General features: G+C 40.2%; 1 protein-coding gene across 2 annotated transcripts in view; it reads right to left on the bottom strand.

Moving 5' to 3' along the window:
• Positions 1-1018: 1018 nt before the first annotated feature.
• The window catches only part of CREB5 (cAMP responsive element binding protein 5), a 415368-nt gene continuing 392043 nt past the window's right edge, over positions 1019-24343 (bottom strand). The window contains exons 8-11 of one of the 2 annotated variants that reach the window (XM_017881477.1): positions 17949-18278; positions 13080-13307; positions 4331-4439; positions 1019-3393 (exon numbers count right to left, since the gene is read on the bottom strand). In XM_017881477.1, the coding sequence (XP_017736966.1) occupies positions 3230-3393; positions 4331-4439; positions 13080-13307; positions 17949-18278 (831 nt within the window). In that variant the 3' untranslated portion in view covers positions 1019-3229. The remainder of the gene's footprint in view (positions 3394-4330; positions 4440-13079; positions 13308-17948; positions 18279-24343) is intronic. The other variant, XM_017881478.1, reaches the window with a different exon arrangement.

The following is a 24343-nucleotide window of genomic DNA, read 5'->3' as shown; positions in this document are numbered from 1 at the left end:
TGATTAATGAACACATGGATGGGTGACCCAATAACTGGTTGAGGGAGGAGAATAGAGTAAAGATATTCTCCCAAATAGGCAAAAAAGTGTAAGACAAGGAGGAGGGATTTTTCAGGCAGATTGATTATTCTGTTGTCTGGTGACTGCTGGGCCTTTAGGTAAAAGACTTAATATTGATAAGCCATGTATTGGATCTGACCAACGTATCTTTCTGTTTGGAATTTTCAAGAAGCACTGACAACTAGTTGAAATCTTTCATTTACTGTATTTCCATACCATGAATGAACACACCTAAAGGCCCTGAGTAGAACAAGAAGACAGTTTATTCTAATTATATGTTGAGGCCGGTTTGCTAATGTGTGTGGTTGGTTTTCCTACTTAGCATAAAAAACAGACATAATTGAGCTATATATAATGCACATCAGTCAAACTGTCAAGTTGCTGAACGAAGAAAACTCAGGCAAGTTCTTAACCGCAGAGGCTTTCAGCCTAACAACTAAATATTTCAATCAAAAGGTGGAACAGAAGTAAACTAAACCATCATTGTAGCGACAGTCACTCCCTGGACATTCTGATATTACTAGTGGATTTTTTAAAAATCCATTTTATTAAGTGCTATGCATGCAGTAAAGAAAAAATTTTACTTAAAGCAAAACATAAAATAAAATTAAAATTAAAAAACACCAACTAACCATTTTAATGCCTCTTTTTCCTTTTGTGGAGGGAGGGGAGACAGTCCTAGGAAGAATTTGAAATATATTTTTGATTCAACAACTAAGGGGGGGGGGGGGGGTGGGGGGGGGGGGAATGATTTTAACTTCCTTTTAAACTGAGCTAAACATTCTTAGGAAGCCATCAGATTAACCATTCAGCGTTACTGTGGAAATTTTTTTTTTTTTTTTAAAAAGCAACAACTAGAATTATATTAATACTTGAAAATGATATGTTTGTCAAAATATATGACAGTATTCATTTCTTTTCTTTTCTCTTTTCTTTTTTGGTTTTTTTTTTTTTTTGCTGTTTTGATTCTTCACCATATATCCAAGTCGTAAGTTTTCACTGGACACTCAAAACCATCTTTTGAAAGCACTGCATACATGGAAAGATTGTTGATAAATATTGATTTTAAAAGCAAGTTATTAGATAAAACTGAAACTAGTTATATAAAAATCATGCTTCGAGACCCTCATATTTTCTTTTTTTCTCCAAAATAGATTCTTATACTATAGTGAGAGAAAAAAACACATCCTTCCCTTTTCTGAACTCTTATAAAAGCTACACCTTTTGTAAAATACTGTTCTTTTAAAACCCATGAACACACACACACACACACACACACACACACACACACGTTAAGAGGTCAAGCATTCAAATGGAGATGAAACACCAGCACCTGCCTAGATTGCTAGAGAGAAACATTCACCCCTGTTATTTGTGAGATGCGATATTAAAACATTAGCACAGTAGAATGGCTTGTTTCAAGGAGGCACGACTGTGGTTCAGGGACTATCTGCTTTGTATCATGCGCAAGTTCACAAAAGTTGTTGAAAATAAATCAGAATAATTCAGAAGAGGGAAGTAGGCTGGGTGCAGTGGCTCACGCCTATAATCCCAACACTTTGGGACGTAGAAGTAGGATCGTTTGAGACCAGCCTGGGCAACGTAAGAGAGACCTTATCTTTTATTTTAAAATAAAAGTAAAAATAAATTAGCCAGGCATGGTTGTGTGAACCTGTGGTCCCAGCTACCCGGGAGGCGGAGGTGGAAGGATCGCTTGAACTCGGGGGTTGATGCTGCAGTGTTCTGTGATCTGTGATCTGCAGTGATCTGTGAAGTGCACCACAGCACTTCAGCCTGGGCAATAGGTGAGACTCTGTCTCAAAAAAAAAGAAAAAAAAAGAGTGAAGTAGCCTGCGCCTCATCCATGGGGTTCCTTCAGCAGTCAAAGAGTGCTGAACTGTCGTGGGAAGGCTAAAAGTGCCCCTGTGGAAACACCGGGTTTTCTTTCTCTCTGTTTCTCCAGTAGTTAGTCTATTTTCACCCCCCAGAACAGCAAAGCCCGTTCCATAGGCTTAAGAAAAAAAAAAATAATAAATCTTAGGCTATTAGCAGCTGATGATTGAACAATGTAATTCGTGTAGTGAATAGAGCCCTTCTGAATTATTATATAGTACATGGATTTTCAATGTTATAGACAGGTCATATAAAACCAGTTGCAATCCAAGGGTGTCATGTTATAGCCCCACATCAAAATTTGGACTTTCACAATCAAGGCTTACAAAGCTCCCTTCCCTAGTGTCTCCCCAGCTGGTATTCAACCGTGCTTCACTTATAGCTAAACCACCTTTCATTTGCTCTGATTATTAAAAACATTAAATCAGGCACATTAAACATCTCCTGGTTACTATTTCGTGAAAAGCAAGAGTTGAATGAACTCCAGCTGTGGGTGACGTGTAAGTGAAGCAATGGTTAGGTCCACGTTTTGGAGGTTTGCTTTTTTTTTTTTTCCTTTAAACATTATTTTCTTCTTCACATGCAATGCTAAAGGGAAAAAAATAAAACAGAAGGAAGTCAAAATGAAGAGTAAACAGGGAGCCCAAGAAAAAGTGGAAATGGAGAAGAAAACTGGGCATTAGCAAGTGGACCAAGAGGAGAAGGAGAAGTGAAGAGATGCTCGGTGGTGTTATTTGGACATCAATGAATCTTATAATATTTTATAGTAAGAAACAAAAAGTTATGGGAAAGGCTGTGTGTTTATCTGGGATTCTGGTGACACCACAGCACAAACTCAACATGAGTTAAGATGTCAAAAGATTTCCTACCCAGTTACCTTGGATCTGTCTTACTTGACATCTAGGTATGCCTCATTTTGGCTAAAAGCTGTGGTTTAACAAGATTCAGTGTTTCAGGCAAAGGGTTGGACTGATAAGAATGAAACCATGGCTATATACAGAAAAGGTTCAGTTTATAAACAAGTAACTGGTACCAGAAAATTGGAGAAAAGCACCAAAGCGTTTCCCAAGCTGATAGATATTAATTGCATAACTCCCTTTTTTCTTATATAACTAAGTATAAAAGACAACATTTCCATAATAACTATAAAAATGAAAGCCAGTCTTTGAAGAACTGAGGAGTCTTCCAGGTCTGAGTTAATTCTAAAAATGCCCTTAAAAGAAAGGACGCATGGTATGCTACAGCTCTTCTTGGAGGCCAGGTCTGATGGTGCATTTTAAAGAATTGGATTCAGGTCTGTTCTGTGAGTGGCGAGCTGGCTGAGGGTGGAGCTTCCTACCACCTCGCTGACTGATGAGGAAGTAGTGATGGTATTATGCTGGATGACTTGTTGCTGGGAGCAAGCTGGGACAGGACTAGCAGGAGGGCTACTCTCCGGACCTACGGAGAAAAAAAAAAAGACAACACACACACATACACACACACCAATATAGGTCTTTTTTGTATGGACTTGTGGACTCCTCAGAGAAATAGTACTGGATATTTACTTGAAATAGAAGTTTCACACATTTTCTTCTGAAAGTTAATTTCAAAACTTTATTTTCAACTGTTGTCACAATGCTATGCCTTTCCAGTTTATATCTACAAGCAAAGCCATGCTTTCTGTATCAGTAAAATGATTTGATGTGTTTAAGTCATGGACATGTGAACTTCCCCATCTTGTCTTTTAAATAGCCATCCATATATCAAATGTGGAAAAATACTCACATGTGGTGGGAGAATCTGTGTTGCTCAATCTAAAAAATTATTTAAAAATAAATTGACCTTCAGCCATGAATCCCTGCTCCTCCCACCATCCCTACTCAACTATCATTTAACCAACTGGCATTCCAGATGTAGAAACGGGGGTCTGAAGGAAGGGATCATGTTACATATTGATAAACTGAGGTTAGTCACTAGCTTTTCAGCCCAGTGAGTAACATGCAGTGTTTCTGGAGGCACTGGATGTAATTCACCCAAGGCCTGGTTCCCAGCCCACAGATTTCTGAAGGAGACTGCTGGGCCACTAGTACTTGGGCTTCAGCTGGCTCTTTTCTTACCGGCTGCAAAAGTGGAATTTGGTATTTTTTTAATACTTCGAAATGCCAGGGAAGGAGTAGCCAGAAATTATCAGGAGGTGGTGGGCATGGTGTTGCACAGGGGTCTGGACAAAGGGATCCCCTTGGAAGAATAGTCTGGAAGCCACTCAAGAATTCTTGTATATCTGCCTGGAAGTATAATCTACACTTTACTTTTGCTCTTTCAATCAAATTCAGTGCAAACTTAGTGGCAAAAAAAAATTGGACACTAAAGAAAAGTGAAAATGTCGGTGACTTACTTAGATATCCTTGTGATTCTTTCTGCATGGCTGTTATTGGGCAGTCTTTATGTGTTAACAACAACTGTTTCAGCTGGGCCACCTCATTTTTCAACATAGACACTTCATTCTAAAAGAGATGTATTAAAACCATGTTGAGAAGACCAGAGGATACAAACCCAACGCCCTGTGCACTTTCAACAAAACTGGCAAACTCTTCTGTTATGTCTAAATGACATCAAGAGCATTATTTAGTCTGGTTCGCCTGAAAGTTTGTAGCTTACCTTTAATTTGGCCCTCATATTTACCAGGGCCTTTCTGAAGAGATTAGGCTTTAACTCAAGAGCTGAACCTTATTAAAAGGCTAGACCACACCCTTAGGTGATGGGAACTGAAGCCAGGTGAGAATCCTTACTCCACACTGACTGCATGACCCTAGGTAGATAACACAACCCAACTGAGCTCCAGCAACCTCGTTATAAGATGGTGATAAGAAGAGTACAACATTATTTGTTACTGTGAGGATTAAATACGGTAATAGATGGGAAACAGAACAATACCCAGTACATACTAAGCACTTAATACATTTAACTATCATAACCTTCACAAGCTCGGGTTGACATCCAATTGAGAATGTGAATATGAGGCATGCATTGGGTAGAATTATGTGGTAGGATTTGTGGCTTCCACCTGAAATGCAATCAGAGTAAGCTGACTCATCTACCATCAGATTTTCCAAAAGAAGTATGTGTTGCTCAATCTAAAAGGAATATCTGAAAATAAATTGACCTTCAGCCATGAATCCCTGCTACCCCCACCATCTCCTGCTCAATTGCTGTTCATGGGCTATTGTTGAGCAAAGCATGTCCACTTCCCTGATGCCCACTGAGCAGGAGGCATGGAAGCACATAGTGCACACGTTGGTCAGCTGCAGGTGGATGATGTCAGCTGAGGGTGGCAAGAGGCAATGAAGTTTTGGGCCATGATTGAATTAACTTGATTGAGTGCATTGATTATTTGGTCAATTTTGGTCTATAAAATACTCTTTCCCCCCTCAATATCGGGATATTGTGGATGGTGTGGGGTTTTCTTCTTATTTACTCATGTAAGTGCCTCGGATCTCTACTTTATCTATTAATAGTAATTCACAAAGGCATGCTCATAGCTTTGTAGAATAACGAACTTGGCACCCGTTGTCTACAAATATAGACACAAAATAGATGGCAGCTCCGAGATGCTTCCACTTGATAAAAGTGAACTGTAAATGTAGTGCTGTCTTGAATAAGCCATTTAAAAATTGTGATCAGTAATATCCTCTCTTTGGTCAAGGCTTATTTGTGACTGCCAGGCATTGTACTTCACATGTAGGAAACTTAAAAAATGCATGCACACAGAAAAGCACGATTAACATTGCTGTCATTAAGTTGTACCTACACTTTCAATATGAACTTGGCTTTTCAGCCATGTATTTATCACCTAGGAATGTATGTTTGGGATTCCAGAAGTTACTCTAAAAAAAATTGAAATCTTTTTTAAGGAATATCTCCCATTTCTAAATTTCTTTGTGAAATACATTATAAGCAACCACATATTGAGTAATATTAATAACAAAATAATAAAAATAACAATAATAAAACAAATAATAATAAAATCTCATCTACAAATCTCATCTCATTCCCTTTCTCTTCCAAACTTTATTTTACAAAATAAAATGACTATTTGGGAAATTAGCCTTAACGATGAATAAATCAATCAAACAAGAAAACTGGTCTTACATCTCAGAACATACAAGAAGGCAAATTGTACCTCCCAACTCCAAATGAATGTGATTGATAAGGGGCTCTGTGGAAACCAAAAGTGACTCTGTCAATTCCAGGGTCAGTGGGATAACTTACAGGACAATTTATTTTAGCCTTAAACACTACCTTCTTCCTCTTTGATTTTACACCTATCTAAATTCAGATGGCCTTCCTTCTTTTTCTCAGTTCTCCCTCTGCTCAAAATAGCACATATAAAAGAAAGTCACTTCTAGACCATCATATGAAGGCAATCTCTTGTCAAAAACAAACAAAAACAAAACAAGGAAACAGAGATGTGTTTATGTGTGTGTGTATATTTATATATATTTACTTCAGAAGGAAATGTCATATTATTTGCATTAAACTACAGAAATAACACTTTTCTGAAATCAAAACTGCCAGACACCTTGCCCCCTGAGTAGAAGCTCTCAGCTGCAGATAATGTAGACAATGGATCTTAGAAAATGGAATCAAGTTCCAATTTCTAGCGAATCCACACTTTTCTACCTAGAAAACAACAAACAGAAAAGTATTAAAACAAAACTGGGTTCTCTTGCTTTCTTATACTTTTGGAAGAAAAAACACCCCTGCCTGTGGCCATCTTGGAGAGGTTGAATTTAGTCTCCATTTCTTCCCCCACTATGTCCTGGGCAGTGAAACCCTTTCTTGGCAGCATTCAATCTCCCAGGCACAAAGTGTTCATTGCCCCTTCCTTAAGAAAACACTCAATTCTATTCTCTGGGTTTCTACAGTTAGCAAAGCGCTAACTGCCTATGATATTTGGCATGCCCCAAACAGTTTCGCAATAAATTTTTGCTTTCATAAGGCTGTTTTACTATAAAAAGAGCACCAGTCAGCACATGTGGTGCCCTGGCCTATCACCAAAACCCCATACAAAGTATATGACTTTGGTGGCATTTAGTCTATGAACAGCAAAACACTTTATTAATAAAGCAATATGTTGTAAGTACAGAGACCAAAGGCCTGAGTGTTGTGAGGGTCTGTAAAAATGCAGAACCCTGAGAATATTGAGACAGCTGACCATCATTGAAAGATATATGTGAATATGAACATATTCTTTTTATCTTTTTTCTTTTTATAGAGACAGGGTCTTGATCTGTCGTCCAGGCTGGACTACAGTGGCACCATCATGGGTCACTGCAGCCTCTACCTCCTGGGCTCAAGCAATCCTCCCACCTCAGCGTTCTGAGTAGCTGGGACTACAGACACGTGCCACAATGCCCACCTAATTTAAAAAAATGTTTTGCAAAGATGGGGTCTAGTTATTTTGCCCATGCTGCTCTTGAACTCCTGGCCTCAAGTGATTCTCCAGCCTCAGCCTCCCAAACTGCTGGGATTACAGGCATGAGCCACTGTGCCTGGCAGGACATATTTCTTAATGTAACATGTTAATAATTATGTTATTTAGCCATGTTATGGTGGGAAAATGAACACCAATTAATGTCAGTAGAGAAGGGCAATCAGCTTCTTGTTTATACCATATACACGTAACTACGATGCTGCAAGGACTAAATAAAGGCCTAATAACCACAGAAGCCATAGAAACTCATAGGGCAGCATCCAATAGGAAAAGGAACTCTCGCCTGAGAGTTGAGAATAATAGGGTTTGAGTTCCCAAGCTGCCATGCCAACCAAGTATAAAACACGCTGGTTTTATACTTCATGTATAGAAGTAGAGAACTACTTCTCTAAATTCCTTCCAGAAAGAATTTTTTTGTATTCTACAAGCAATTCTGTGTCACCTTCTATTGAGAAAGAAAATTACCCAATTATCTAATGAAAGATTCAATCTTGACTTTTATTCGTTACTTAACTACTTTCAATATGCTCAAATATGCTTATAATTCTGGTCTTATCTTTCACAAGGGAGCCAGTTCTATCACCTCTTATGCTTCCAAATTTTAGTAAGGCAGATTCCAAAGCAACATTTATAGTTTCATTTTAGAACAAAATTTTGTATGTCCATTTATGTGTCCATATTGCTGAGACAGCATCTATGGAGCCTTCATTATATTTCATAAAGGGTCTGTGGCTTAAGAAAGGTCAAAAATCACTATCTTGGAGAAAGAAGAATGAATTGTGTGCTGTGCACATGCATAATCATCTTAAAGATTCAATAGTGAAAGACTGATTCGTGTAGGAAATGCACAAATACTAGACTATATTTTAAGTAAAAACCCTTTTCAGGGGAACATAAGTGGAATCACCTTGAATTCATTTTGGAAGAGAACAACCAGATAGCAAATGTTTCAAAATGCATAAAAGAAATCAAATGTGGCCTGGAAGTCTAGTAGGGAAATAAAAACCAGGCCTTCTGGAGGTATTTTCTTACTTTGAATTACCTTGTTTTATAAATTGAGGAAAATCACCATTTTTTATTCCCCTATGTAGGTGATAATCAGAGTTTTAGGTCTTAATATAAAAGTACTTTGTAAATACAAGGTATTAATAATATATATCGATTGTCTGGTGGAAATCAACTCTTCATCTTTTCATTTTTCTAAATGATTTTGAGTTTGCTCCTCTAAAGCAGTTAGCTGTTTAGCAACTGTAAGATCCAGTTGGACTGATCTATTTTTAAACCCATAGTTTGCCTTGGGATGAAGCAGCACTCCATAGAGATATTCAATACTACAATAACATACTTTAAGCAAGCACTCCAACAAGTCCCTAATAGCTACATTTGCAGTGTTCAGCTTTGGGGATGTCATTATTTATACGATAAATCCACAGTGCTTTTTGGTGTAAGCAGTAGTTTGTGCCAAAAAAATAATTATCAAAATGGGCCCTACAATAGACCCTCCCCCAGCTTTTTTGTTTTGGTAGATTAGCTGAGACCAGGTTTGGTTCACTCTGAAACAAAGAACTTTCAATTTGTCAAGCAACAGTTCCCATCTGGCCTATTCGCTTGCCAAGTCCCAGACCTGGGCTCATGTGTCCAAAATTTCAGCAGCAACTTAGACCATGTGTCTTTGCACTAAAAAAGAAAAGCAATTATTTCCATGGGTGACCAGATGATTTCCATATCCTCTACTGAACACAGACGTTCTACTGAGTACCACATCAGCAGTTGATGAATTTAGAGCTGATCTTAGTCACTTAGTATCAGAAAAAAGAACATGGATTTCTTTGGCTTACGGAGTTTCTAAAGTAAAAGACCACAAAGAAGTGGGTTAGGTCCACAGGAGACTTCCCTGAGTCCTCATTCTGCCACCTACTCATTGTGTGACATTAGGGAAGACCCATCATTTCCCTAACCTCAGTTTCTTTCTCCATAAAATGTCAGATTAGGTGGTTTCTAATATTTTCCCCAATTCCTATACCTTTTTGGACCTCTTGGGCAGAGATGTGTTGTGAGACTAGGAAATGAAGTCTGGGAGTTTGATTTTGTTTTCTTAGGTCTGGTTTTTCCAATCTGAAATGCTGCAGCCTAACTAGAGGGTTCTATGCTGGAAAACAACTCAAAAGTGGCAGCTGGCCATCCAGACCTTGGATATTCCATTTGGCTAGAGTTTGTTTGCTTAGCACCTTCCATTTCTGTTTACTTAAAATTTGGCTCACTGGTCCAGCCTCAAGAGAGCCACCTTTTTCTTTTGACAAAGGTCCAGTGAGAGGGAAAGGGTCATTCAAAGGTAGCGGAATCTGCAGCATCCTCTCCAGCATCCCAGGGCCTGATGCAGGACACTCAGCTTCAGAGAGAACACTGGGCGGTTGTGGCTTCTGTCCCTCCAAGGCAAAGCGGTGGTTGGAAAATATCAACAATTTAGTCTGTTCAGAGACTGTCCCTTTTTTGGGTACTGTTTTAACTACCAAAAGATATTGGTGCCTGTCACATGAACTCAGTAGGATTTTTTTTTTTTTTTTTCTGGTTTTGGGAGCTAGAGTTCTAGTTCCTTTTTTTCCTTAGCCATTTGGCTCTAAAGAAATGTGAAAAAAAAATCAGTGCATTAGGGTCTAGCAAAGGGTAAATTTACCTTGTATGTTTTGTAAAAGCAATCATAAATATGCATATGCCAAGTCATGAACACCTCTGGCCTCAAAGTCAATGGACATCTTTACTTTCCTGGCTTTCTGCTATGATCCTTCCATGTTTGCATGCATTAGGATCACAGTCAATACCCTGAAGGAATTCTGCAAGGACCCATTTTAGTTAAAACTGATTTAAAGCCTTGGCAGCTGATATGTGCCAGCTGGCTATTTTTGGCTCCTTCATCTAAGCAGTGGTTCCTAACTAAGGCTGATTTTGCCACCCAACTTCCCTTCCCAATCACCACCAGGGGACATTTGGCAATGTCTGGAGACTCTTTGGTTGTCATAGGTGGAAGGTGTGCTCCTGATACATAGTGGGTAAAGGCCAAGGATGCTGCTAAATAACCTGCAATGCACAGGGAACAAAAAAGAATGATTGAGCCCAGAAGTCAATAGGGCCAAGACTGAGAAAACCTACATGTTTGCATCATCCTCTTGCAGACCTCAGAAATGGTGGCAAATTCCTGGGTTTCCCCAGCTTCAGTTATCAGAGAACCACTGCTGTAATATGTACTAGGTTCACATATATAAGAACTTTTATTTACTTAACATGTTTGTGCAAATTAACTCAATTTTGAATAATTTAGCCTTCTTACTAATATCTTTGAAACTGCAGATTTGATCTTCTAATTACATTTTTCAATATACATCAAAATTAAAATATGATTATTAATATTAAAAATGCTTGGCTGGGCGTAGAGGCTCACACCTATAATCCTAACACTTAGGGAGGCTGAGGTTGGAGGGTTGCTTGAGCCCAGGAGCTTGAGACCAGCCTGGGCAACATTATAAGACCTTGTCTCTAGAGGAAAAAAAAAAAAAAAATTAGCCAGGCATGGTGATGTACACTTTGGGAGGCTGAGGTGGGAGGAACACTCGAGTCCAGGAGGTCAAGGCTGTAGTAAGCTGCCCTCCAGCCTGGGCAATGGAGTGAGGCCCTGTCTCAAAAAAGAAAAATGCTTAACCACATTCTACCTAAAAGTTTCTCAGATACTACTATGCCTATCGGATTCTACAAGTGGCTTTAAAGGTGTTTGAGTCCAGCCATTTTTCTGGTGGCTTGACTCCCTGCAATCACATCCTTGCCAAGTAGTCAAGCAGCCAATTCTTAGACACTCCAGCAATGAGGAATTCATCCATTTATTTAACAAATGGTTACTGAGTGTAGACACTATACTATAAACAGGGGAACCCATTCATTTATTCAACAAATAAGTTACTGAGTGTAGACACCACACTATAAACAGCAGATAGATAGTGGGTGGAGGGAGTAGTAAGAGACAGTCCCAATCTTCCCACAGCATGCAAGTTAGTGCGGGAATCATTATCTTATTTTCCTCACATCTGCTATATGTTTCCCAGTTTCTTGCTCATCATGTCTATCACAAAAAGAATGACACATTTAGGGGGAAAAATGAACATCCATAAATTATGAAATTCAGGCCCTCATACAACACACACTTTCCTGATATACTTTCAATTTGTACACTGGAAGCCCCAAGCCATCTCCATTTAATGAAACTGAATATGCAAAGGCTTTGAGGTTTGGCATCCTAACTGTTCCTTTCTAAGGATGCACAGAGAACTAGGTGTGGGAAGAAGATGAAAGTAACCTACTAATGCCTAGCCATTAACTGTTTTTTTTTTTTTTGAGACAGAGTCTCACCCTGTTGCCCAGGCTGGAGTACAGTGGTGCGATCTTGGCTCACTACAGACTCTCCCTCCTGCATTCAAGCCATTCTCCTGCCTCAGCATCCTGAGTAGCTGGGACTACAGGCATGTGCCACCACGGCAAATTTTTTTGTATTTTTAGTAGAGACAGGGTTTCTGCACCTTGGCCAGGCTAGTCAAACTCCTGACCCCAAGTGATCCGGCCACCTCCCAAAGTGATTAACCTCCCCAAGTGCTGGGATTACAGGTGTGGGCCACTGCACCCAGACCCCATGAACTCTTAAAGTGCAGAGTCTCCCTATGTAGGGTACTTTTCTCCCTGCCCCACTCTCTTTGGCCATTCTCCAGCTGGTGGAAGCACTGGAGTATAATCCACGACTCTTAATGCTGTCCCTGGACTGTGGGTCACATACGTGTCTATTTACTTGCCTTTTTTTTTGCTGATAAATAGTGCACATATTTTTAACATTAGAACAAATGCTCTGAACTGCATCATTATAAACTATAAAGTCTGCTGGAGAAGCCCGGGTACTAGAGTTTCTTCCTTTTCTCTTGGACACTCCCAGACACTTCTGGGCCTCATTATAAAATCTCCCCAGTTAAGCCATTCATAAAAAGCAAAAATTATGCAAGATTCAAATCTTGGTGAGTTGGCAAATGAGATGAAAACATGCCTTTTCTTTCAGAGCTACATAATGACCATAAACCTTTCTTTCTTCCATGTGAAACAAAAATAGAGATAATCAAGTATAAGCCAAGGCAACCCCCTCAACCTAGCGAATATAACGAACAGCTCCTTTTCAGTTGAAGGTTTATTGTGGGCCAGGCACTGGGCAACTGCTTTGGAGACATTAGTTTGTTTATTCCCCCTAATGTAACAACTCTATAAAGTTATGATTCCCATTCTATAGAGGAAGAAACAGAGAGCCAGAGAGTTAAACCTAGCAAGTAATTGCTGAACCAGGGTTTGGATTTCTGTCAGATTAAAGCCTGTGCTCCCAGCCCTACAACTTAGTTGGGTAGGTCCCCCCTTCTCAGAGCTCTGTGGGCAAATTGATTGAAAAACTGAACCGTTAATTTTGTTTTGTAGAGTGTCCCGGAATTAATAAAGCTCGAGGAGTGAGGCTGCGGCTCCTCTGTGGACTAAGTGTGTGGCATCACTGCTTAGGTCAACAAGTGCCTGTCGGGGCCGGAAATGTCCGCGGAGCAGAGGGCCTTTGAGTCCCGGGGAAGGACACCGTGGGCTGCACCTGAAGCTGCATGTTTGTCTGGGTGAGTTCTTCTGCTTTCTTTTCCAATGACATCACCCAGACCTTCCTCTTCTGTCTGCAGCGGGTGGCAGCTGCCCGGTTCCGTTCCAGAAATTTCCGCCGCCTCTCGTCGGGATCCTCGTCCACCACCCTTCGCCGGCGCCCCCCTGTGGGCTGGGGTGGCTGTATTGTCTGGGTTGGCTGCATCTGTTGTGTTGCTGGTGAAACCTGCTGAGACAGAGAGGGAGGAGGTGATGGGGATAGGGAAGGACGCGTTAGGTAAGGGAAGAAACCCAAGCTGATGTTAAAATGCAAAGCACAGAAAGTCTATTGCTTCAGTCAGCATATGAGACTTGCCTCCTATGAATGAAATAAATGATGACATCACACACAGGAAAGAAAAGAAAAAGCATCGCTGACCTATATTCTGTGATGTGTTGGCAAGATATAGGAATGACTCGTGAAAAGATGTAGTCAGATGGATTTTTCCCTGACAGGCATTTAGCCGAATCATGGTAGAGGAAACATTTATTTTCTCCTTCAGCTATTAAAATGTTTTACTGACGGTGTGTTTAAAAACTTTAAAGTAAGGGCCAGGCGTGGCGGGAGGATCATTTGAGGCCGGGAGTTTCAGACCAGCCTCGGCAACATAGCAAGACCCTGTGTCTACAAAAAAAAAATGGAAAAATTAGCCAGGCATGGTGGTGCATGCCTGCACTTCTAACTACTCAGGAGGCTGAGGTGGGAGGCTTGCTTGAGCCCAGGAGGTCGAGGATGCCATGAGCTATGATCGTGCCACTGCACTCCAGCCTGGGCAACACAGCAAGACCTTGTCTCTAAAAAACAAAAACAAAAACAAATAAACAACTTTAAAATAGCCAATGTATGGCTACAGGGTGAAAACAGAAAGATCAGGGTTATTATTACAATATGGATGACTCAACTGTCATCTGCAGAAAACCTCTGAGCAGGTTGTGGGCTCCTTTCATTCTAATAGTGGTAAAGTTGTGCTCCTAATACACCTCTGGGACATTGTTGCCACTGTGACTCCTATCAAAAGAAGCCCATGAAGCCAGGAAAGCAGGTGAAATCCTATTTTGACTGTTTCACAGTTCTTAATGCAGAGGACTAGCTGGACCTGCACAGTCCAGCTGGGCCTGCCTGCCCCTCAGAGGGCTCACCAGGGTGAAAGGAGATCCAGGAGAGCTTTCTAGGTGATTGGGAAGCTGGGCCTTTGAAAGCGTTAAATCGATGCCTGAAGCAGCACTGAGCCCTGTCACACCCTGTGTGTATGAGATAGTGAGAGTTGCTTGTGCATTACCATACACTTACATTAGAAGGAAATCCTAAGAGTGGCAAAGCACTTTATTAAAAAATTTTACTATGCTTATAGAGTTCTTGCAAGGTCTGTGTGGGACTCAGCAACATCTAAGGCTTGGAGACCCCCACACATACAGCTTTATTTCTATTCATAAGGCAGACACACAGCACCTTGTGAAATTTCTACGACTGACTCTTTATATGTCTGGACACCTAATGCTTTCCCTCACGCACTTCATTCCTTCCTCCTTCTTCATTCTCAATAAAAGGTGGTTTTTTTTTTCCTCTCCCATTTCTCAGTCACTCAGGTTTATGACTGTAATACCTATAAAGTTGTTTTATAAGAGACATTTAACCTGCAGAAATAACAGGCCAAAAGTTTTAAAAATGAAGCCCAACAATCTTTTCTACCACATTCCAGCACTATGATTGAAATCAATCAGAATGACTGTAATTGCACTAATAATGGCTACTGGTTGACATCAGTTGACTGATGGTGATATATTTTAATCCAAAACTCTATCAAACCTTCTATGACTAACTGTAAAAGAATCAGGCCCAGGGTTGAGGTTGAACTGCATCTCACTAATTTTATGTAAAGCAAAGACATTTTCTTTTTTTCTTGAGACAAAGTCTCTCTCTGTTACCCAGGCTGGAGTGCAGTGGCATGATCTCAGCTCACTGCAACCTCTGCTGCCTGGGTTCAGGCGATTCTCCTGCCTCAGTCATCCAAGTAGCTGGGATTACAGGCACCTGCCACCATGCCTGGCTAATTTTGTAGTTTTAGTTGAGACGGGGTTTCACTATCTTGGCCAGGCTGGTCTTGAACTCCTGACCTGGTGATCCACCCGCCTCGGCCTCCCAAAATGCTGAGATTACAGGCGTGAGCCACCACACCCGGCCAGCAAAGACATTTTCTAGAACTGTTTGTTGGTGACTATTTTCCTCCCGATTATAGAGGAATAACAAAATAAATTAACTGTGTAAGTTCTTACTAATCAGAATTGCTAGTGAAGACGTCATCCTTGTTATTGGCAAAGGCTTACCACTTGCCATATCGGATGCTAATTCCTGAGCTAACTACTGCAAAGAAAAGCATTAAGAGGGAATGTGCTAACTGCTTGGATATTTTTGCCTTTAACTGTTTCCTTTTGTGAATTATGATCTCTTATTGCCAGCCCCAGACAAAACCCTCAAAAAGGAAAAAAGTGTTTTCAAATCTCCATTGCAGGGACTTATCTTTCAATTCTATATCCTCCTACCCTAAGTTTAATCAATGTAGCCCATGACACTTTTCATGTGTCTTCACCCAAAGGCATAAGTGACGTGGTTTCAGGTGTAATGTAGGTTCAGGATTGGTTAAGAGAAATTCCTTGAAACCAGCACTCTACAATTACATCCTTACACGCAGGAGGAGCACAAGAAGCCAGGAGAAAATGCAAACACATTCCTAAAACCAGAATCTGTGTAACTGGTAATTATTGTTGCTTGTAATTTTATTTTTAAAGCAAAATTCTCTTGGCATAGATGCTCTGAAAATTTTGATCAAAAGTAATCAATTATAATTTCAAAAAGGCAGAATTTATTCCAAATCATCTTAGAATCTCAGAGTTCAAAGGATTCTATTCCTACTTTCAGATAATCATACAATTAAGAAAAATGGCAAGATCTCAGTAATCAGCCAAGTTAATACAATTTAAAAGTGGTATTTTGGGATACTGCCTAAATGATCTGGTTCAAATTTTAGCAAGACCAACCTGGGCTCTTTCTTTTTAGTATACAATTAAAAGAAGTAACTGTTCATGAAGCTAATTATAATAGCAATTAACTAATTGCATATACAATTGGCCACTTACTGACTTGAAACAGAGGGCAACTGGCTAATTGGTAATTAGCTAGTGAATGGCTTTTATATTCAAAGAATTGTTATATAACTTGCCCTGTGAAATAACTTGCCCACAAAGGTGACCAAACCTTGATGTTCTTGTTTCCTTATAAACTAAGTACCTATATGAATCAATTTGACCATCGTTGACTTTGTAGTTTTTTTTTTTTTTTCCTTTCTAAATACATGTTCTAGTATGGCATTTGACTAAAAATGTGACCAAAAAGGTTCTCTGGGTAACGTTTGATTGCTATACAATTTGCTAAACTTCTATTATTTTGGTTTGAAATAACATATTTTGAACACTCTGCCAAGGGCTTTACAGAGATTCTCTTATTTAATACTCATAAGAGCCTAGAGTTTAGGCTACTATTACCCAGCCCCATTTTACAGATGGGAAAACTGAGGGTTAGAGAGGTTCATCGTTTCTGTTCACAATCACACAGTGAGGAAGCCAGGAAAAAAGTTAAGGTTATCTCACTCTAATGCTCAATTCTTATTCCCAATGTAGAACACCTCTAAGGACCTTGCAAAAGACAGTTTATCTAGTGAATAGCTTAGAGAGTTGCTTGTGCCTGACCCATTCTGTGGATGGCTGTCCAGGTCTGGTGCATGTTAATGGAGGGGGGCTCAAGAGTTCAAAAAGCTGCCTGGTGTAAGGTCTCGTCTCCAGAGGCAGATGACAGAGGAGACGGTGAATCAGTGTTATTTGACGGTTCCACGCTTCCGACACCCTTCTGATCCAGCTGGTTGGAAGCTGGCAGTGTGGACTGGGTGGAGGGTATGGATGAAAGTCATTCTGCTTGAGGATCCAAAGTGTCTAGGCCCAGCCATGCTCCTGGACATGCCCTTCATCCACTTACTAAAACTCACTCCAGTACAGGACTCGCCTCTCTTCTTGGCTGTGGGTGACATAACGTCTGCCTGGTCCCCCAACCCTCTTTCAGTTTTGTCTAAATGCTGGCTTTCTTTACAGCCACTCCTGGTGACTCTCCCCCACTGGGATTTGGCCTTTCTCTTGGTGATCATCTACAGAACTTGGCTGTCTTTCTGTTCCCTCCAACGCATTTCTCATTCAGGGGGATGAGTCACCTCTCTTCACCATTTACACAGCACCTTATGCCCTAGCATCCATGATGGAGCTTCTTTGTCTGCCTTGAATTGTTACTCGTTAGATTTTTTAACATTCACTGTTACTCAGAAGATTGCCTGTTGTATTTAACTTCCATTTTACAGGTGACAAAATTCCGTCTCTATGATGTTTTAAAACAGCAGCTAGAACCAGGGTTAGAATTAACTTGTTTTTCTCATTCTTAATTCACATCTTTCTTCACAAATTTAAGTTCTTCCTAATCCATTGATTCATATTACTTTTGGGAGGGGCTTTCTGACACACAGCAGAAATAGATTTTGGAGAACTTAAAGTTTATACTTGCCCTTAGAGACTAGACCTGATATTATTTAGTATATTATTTATAGAAATTATGATCTGGTAGGGTCTTACGGGTAAGAATTGCCTCCTAGGAGATAAACAGAGCTCCCTAGAATGTGAGATAGAACACCTGGGCTTGTCAAACAAGATTGCTGCAAATGACCCCAGCATTAGAGCTTGTACTGTTAAGAAAGAGAATAAGAAGGGGAAAGAGATCACAGAAAAGGTCTACCTGTGCTTGGTTGCCGGTGTGCAGGGGCGGATGTGGCGAGGTCTGGTGATGTGCTGGGTGTGCATGAAGGTGGGAATGGGAGTGGTGATGTGGATGATTCTGCTGGTGATGGGGTTGAGGGTGAGGATGGTGCGCTGGGTGCGGGTGCTGGTGCTGGTGTGGGTAAGGGTGGTGGGGTGGCAGTGTCTGGTGCTGATGTGGGTGCGAGTGCATGTGATGGTGTGGCGTCTGGTCCTGCCGGGAGCCCATCATCTCCATCATGTGTCCCATGGTGTTCATGTTCCCATTTGACATGGCAGCAGGGTGGTGAGTCAATGCAGCCTTCAACCTCTGAAACAGAACAAAAGGGAGGGGAAGGGGACAACTGAAGTCAGTCATGTACATGATAGAGTTTTAAAAGCAAAATGACTCACATTTTCAATTCTATATTTTAGATACTATTGCTAATGTTTCCTCCCAGTAGCTATCTTGCTACCAGTACAAGATAGTTTTTGTATTAATTTCATATTTTCTTACATATTGTGGTCATTAGGAAGGTCCATGTCAGCCAAATAGGTTAATTCAACTGTCAAAGCCAATGGACAGGATATCCTATCAAGAATTACACATTCTACTAAAAGGTATTTCCTATTATCCAGTCATGCATTATATCGTATCTACAACTGAAGGCAAGCATACACCAAAGAGCACCATTCAAAATGATAATGCCATTGAACAAAGAGCCTCCATCTGGTGTGCCACTGTATTTTGTTTTAAATTTTTTTTTTTTTTTTTTTTTTGAGACGGAGTCTTACTCTGTCGCTCAGGCTAGGGAGCAGTGGTGCGATCTCGGCTCACTGCAACCTCCGCCTCCTGGCTTCAAGCAATTCTCTGCCTCAGCCTTCTGAGTAGCTAGGATTACAGGCATCTGCCGCCATGCCCAGCTAATTTTTATATTTTTAGTAGAGATGGGCTTTCACCATCTTGACCAGGCTGGTCTTGAACTCCTGACCTCGTGATCCACCTGCCTTGGCCTCCCAAAGTGCTGGGATTACAGGCGTGAACCTCTGCGCCCAGCCAGCCACTGTATTTTGTAAGAGTCACAAGAACAAATGCTCTTGCTTCTCAAAAGATTTCTCAGACACAGCGAGTAAATAATTTCAAAATTTAAAATGTAGAGAACTAATCTGAGTTTAGGGCTTAAAATTAGAGTTAGTAATTTACAAGCTGTGGAGGTAATGTGTAGGTCTTTTCTGTTACCAATATCTTTCTTATGGTCCCTTCCAATACTCTAATTTTTCTCACTCAGTAGCTTTCTTTTGACTTTGAGAAGGGAGTGAGGAAAATAGAAGAATATGGAGTATTGCACCTCCTTTGATGGCCACATCAACCGGCCAGATATATTTCTAACACAGAAGCATTATCCATTCATAAGCAGACATGCACACAAATAACTTGTACCTGAGTCTAAAGGAAGGGTCAGCAAACTTTTTCTATAAAGAGTCAGACAGTCAATATTTTCTTCTCTTCTCTTCTCTGTCTCAACTACTCAACTCTGAAATTGTGGTGCAAAAGCAGCTGCAGACAATGTGTAAATGAATGAATCTGCTATATTCTAATACAACTTCAGGGGTAGGAAATCTGAATTTCATATAATTTTTACATGTCATGAAATGTTATTCTACTTTTGATTATTTTTCCCCAGTCACTTAAAACATAAAAACCATTCTTCGTTCATGCACTGGACAAAATTAGGCAGCGGGCCAGATTTGGCCAGTTCGTGCACTGGACAAAATTAGGCAGCAGGCCAGATTTGGCCCTTGGGCCATCATTTGCTAACCCTGTTCTAAAGGTTCAGTTGATAATCAGCTTAGTCCCAGTTTCTTCAAATTGTTTCTTCTGTGACACAGTCAATTATCATCATATCCCGAGGGGCACAATATGCTAAGGACTGTGTAATGCAGTTACTCGTTGGAAATACATCTTATGCAGAGATGATTGTCTAATTGGCAAGCTCCCATTGGCTTCATGAAGTATTTACCAGGGGACTCAAAGTTCTCTCCAGATTTATGTTCTTATCTGATCCATGATAGTGGTGTATAATTGCTGGGCAAGGAAACAGTTGTATTTAAATGATGATCAAAGCTACCATGCTCTAACATTGTACAATATTAATGATTCTCAACTGGTTACATACACTATCGAAAAATACCAATTCAATTAATCAAAATGCTTAGTTAAACATAAAAAGCCTCTACCTGCTAAGAAAAAAATAAATAAAAAACAAGAGTAAAGGATGGTAGACTGTATGTTAATATGAGATCATCATTTCAAATATTTTCGTCATCCTGATTCAGTAACCACATAGTCCACTTCTCACCTCCTTCATGAGCAATAGATACTGCACAACAGCTACTCAACTTCGTAATCCTGAAGAAGTTCAGCATCCTAAATGTCTGGAAAAGATGAGATGCTGGGTGCTGGGTATTGTGTTTCTTTTTTTTTCTTTTTCTTTTTTTTTTTAAGATGGAGTCTTGCTGTGTTGCCAGGCTGGAGTGCAGTGGCACGATCTCACTGCAACCTCCACCTGTTGGGTTCAAGCGATTCTCCTACCTCAGCCTCCTGAGTAGCTGGGACTACAGGCGTGTGCCACCATGCCCAGCTAATTTTTGTATTTTTAGTAGAGACAGGGTTTCACCATGTTGGCCGGGATGGTCTCCATCTTTTGACCTCATGATCTGCCTGCCTCGGCCTCCCAAAGTGCTGGGATTACAGGCGTGAGCCACCATGCCTGGCCATGTTTACTTCTATACAGAAGAGTGAACTAACACTTCTCATCTCCAATTTTGAGCAATGATTTCATTGTTTTATAAAATGCTTATTATAAAATTTAAGCAATGCTTTGCAATGAAGTCAGCAACAATGAAGCCAAACATGTTGTTTATATCTGGTGGGTGAACAGCATTCCAGACAACTCTATATATGTATATGGAGAGATGAAAGAATAACTAGAATAATTTTATAACTGTGGAATTAAAATAGCATGTAATTATAAAAACTTTTATTTGACTAAGGCATAGCAAAGAAATGAAAATCCGGGAAATTGCTGGGTTTTAGATACATGTTTTTTTACCCCAAGAAAAGTTTTGGATGATAGCTCCGAATTTAAGGGTGAAAAAATATGAAAAGAGGTTATGTTGAAATCATCATGCCTTTTAAAAAAACTGACATGATGGAAAGTATGGATGGACTTTCTAAACTATTCCTTGTAATTTCATTACTATAAAAGTATACTTTTATAATAAAAAATCAATTACTACAAAATATTAGATGAAAAAGTAAAAGCCACTTGCCTAGCTTTCTCCCCTAAACCCCAGTCCCGTTCCTCAGATGTAACCACCACATATCCTCAGACATTTGCTTTGCATTTATTAGGATACATTTGTGCAAGCCCTTTTAATACATCGTTTTGTATCCTGCTTTTTGTCCCTTTAGCAATATATCCACAAAATAGGTAATAATAATGGCTATCATTAACTAAGTACTTGCTATGTGTCAGTTCTTGTTCTATACGTTTTACAAATATCAAGCCACCTAATCCTCAGAACAACCCTGTAAGGCTAAACGAGGGGCAAAGCCACTCTACCTCCAAAGCTTGCTCTCTAAACCAGGAGAGAAGGTGCCACAAGCCGTGCCATTCACACTTTGCCAAAAACAGAAATGAACTGTGTTTTGCCACTGCCCCATCATCAAAAGGAAAAGCAGAAAGAGTGAGAAGGGGCTAGAAGGGCTGACAAGAGGAGATGTTATTGCTGCATGGTCCAGCAATGGCCACGTGCAAGTGTTACTCAGCACACAGCTAGGGACCTGGATGCACTCTTTCTGAAATTTAGTGGAAGGGAGAATGGATGGTAAAGAATTTTCAGGAACTTCATCTGCAGCAAAGAAAGGATTATCCAGGGCTCAGCATCTTCATCTCCCTTGTATTTGTGAAGAATTGATACTTACATTTCCCCAATCCAAAACACAGACATGATAAGGGCCATGCATCCCTTCTCCCTGCCTCTACTTCCTCACCCTTGGCTTTAACCCTTGTAAGTCTGTCTAATGCTCAGGGGATGAAGGTCAAAGCTCTTCATATGGCCTAGGTGTGGTCCCTGCAGGGCATGGGCCTGCCTTCCCATCAGCCCTTTCTCTTCCCACCCAGCCATACTGACCAACATTCAGTGCATCATGCACCCCCAGACATGGGGCCTTCGCATTTCACAATCTTCTTGCCTAGGATGCTCTTTCCCTTTCTTCAGACATTCCCTTTCTTCAGTCCAGCCTTCTCCTTAGTAAATTTCTCCCTGGTTTCCTAGTGTAAATCAGTTCCTGTTGTTATATGATCCTAGTAGAACCATATTTCTTTTAAAAAATAATTTAGTTTGTAGCTATATACTTTTAGTATGATTATTTAATTAATATTCATCAACCATCTCAGATTGTAAGCTTAGAGCAGAAACCATGTTAGAATTTGCTCAGTGTTAAATTCACAGCTTTAGCACAGAGCCTGACACATATGATACACTGAATTCATATCTGTGGAATGAATGAAGGAATGAATGAATTAAACTTTCTGAGGCTTATGATAAATGCAGCATTTTAATCTTGGATCACTATATCTGCTATTTATGTGGGAGGATGATTTTATTAGTCAACCAAGGTTAGCAGAATCAAGTACAGAAGTCATGTAGGCAGATGGGCTGTAAAAATACAGTCAAAACAGTTTCCTGCTCCACACCCTGCCTGCCCTCTAGAAAACAGTAACAGAGAAAAGAAAACAGAAGTAAGTAAGAGGAATGCCTGTTAATTTTATCTTGATGTATTTTCCTTGAAAATTTGGCAAGGAAAATAAAAAAATCTATGTAGGAGTGGGTCATTGTGCCATCCCTTCAAAGCTACAAACAACTTTTCCACCTTTAATTAGGAGCAAATGGAACCTGACAAATAAATATGATGCACCAGATCTTCATCTCTCAAATAATTAGCTTATACTGTTAAGCGAAATTACTTGATTGCCTCAAGTCTATTCTTGCACTGTTCAGGCCAACACAATAATGCTAGCAATGCTTATAACATTCTACTTAACTATTTATTTACTCAACAAATGTTTATTGGGCTTCAACTATGTGCCAGGTACCATAATAGGCATATTGTTATTTGCCCACTATTTGAAGGAAATGGAAGATGCATAAAGCTAAGCTTTTTAAAACACCGGAGAGAAGAAATACACATTTAGATGTGGAGATGAAGACTTTTGATCACCCTTCAGAAAATCACAGGCCTCTGGGTTAAGTCTACCCTCTGAGCAGCAGCCTGTGTGAATGTAGTGAAGATAAGTGATTATCAAGCTGCTCTGCATATGCCACATTGAATATTCTCCGTGTCATTTCAAAACAGTTTGGGACACTCCTCAAAGTCCTAAGGAGCCTACTGCGTCCCTGGATCCTGGTGCCAACAAGAGCTGCAGTTGCACTGTAAATCATTCAAATCTCCCAAATATAGAAATTTCTACTCCACTCTCTTAAGGATGATAAATGACCAGTAAATGGGTCTAAGCTGTATTTTGCAGAATGATTTTTCTTTTTGAAGTTGAACTGTGTCTTGTTTTAAATAACATTCCACCTAATGCCAAGAAAAGGCAAGGGAGAGACAGGAAAATTAATGAGCAAATAAACATATATTTTTCAGCTATAAAACCCAGGGCTATTACTGACATGACTGCAAGAAAGAAAGAAAAATGATTCTTGTCAACTTTCTGTCATCTTCTTACCATGTTCATTTATATGAGAGAAAATTAGGAGAGGCGGCGAGAAGGCTGACGCACAGCTAGTTTCAGTCGAAAGGGGTCATTTTCATTTGGTCCATGTATTTTCTAAGCTCCTGCCCGCTGTCTGTGATGGGAGGGTGGGCCTGCTGCCGGGTTCTTGGTAAGGAACCAACTATCCACCTCCTCCCATCCCAGTGTGGCCACTGCTGTCATGGCCCAGCCCTGGTCCCTCTTTAATTTCCCGTTTAGCTCAAGTTTGCATCATGGCATGTTGGGTGAAGCCTGGGTACACCCACACGTCATTACCGCCACAAGCATGCATGCTTGTGTGCCTGCGTGAGTGTGCACACACACAGCACACCCACCCACACCCACCCTGGGCAATTTATCTCCCATTAGCAAGTGGCTCATGCCAATTAGAAACATTGGTGGAACTGTGAAAATATCACTTCTCCATCTTCGACAAGGCCGACTGCTTATGCTTTATAGATTCTGAAAGCCAAGCCGAATTATTAAACATTAATTGAAATTCAATTGAGTGAGAGTGAGGAAGGTTGGAGTATTCTTTCCAGAAAGATTTTAATTATAAATGGCTGTTGGTTTT

The sequence above is a fragment of the Rhinopithecus bieti genome, unplaced genomic scaffold, assembly GCF_001698545.2.
Source record: "Rhinopithecus bieti isolate Rb0 unplaced genomic scaffold, ASM169854v2 scaffold_13014, whole genome shotgun sequence".
Taxonomy (NCBI): Eukaryota; Metazoa; Chordata; class Mammalia; order Primates; family Cercopithecidae; genus Rhinopithecus; species Rhinopithecus bieti.
The sequence above is the reverse complement of the archived record's forward strand: the minus strand, read 5'-3'. Positions and strand labels throughout refer to the sequence as shown.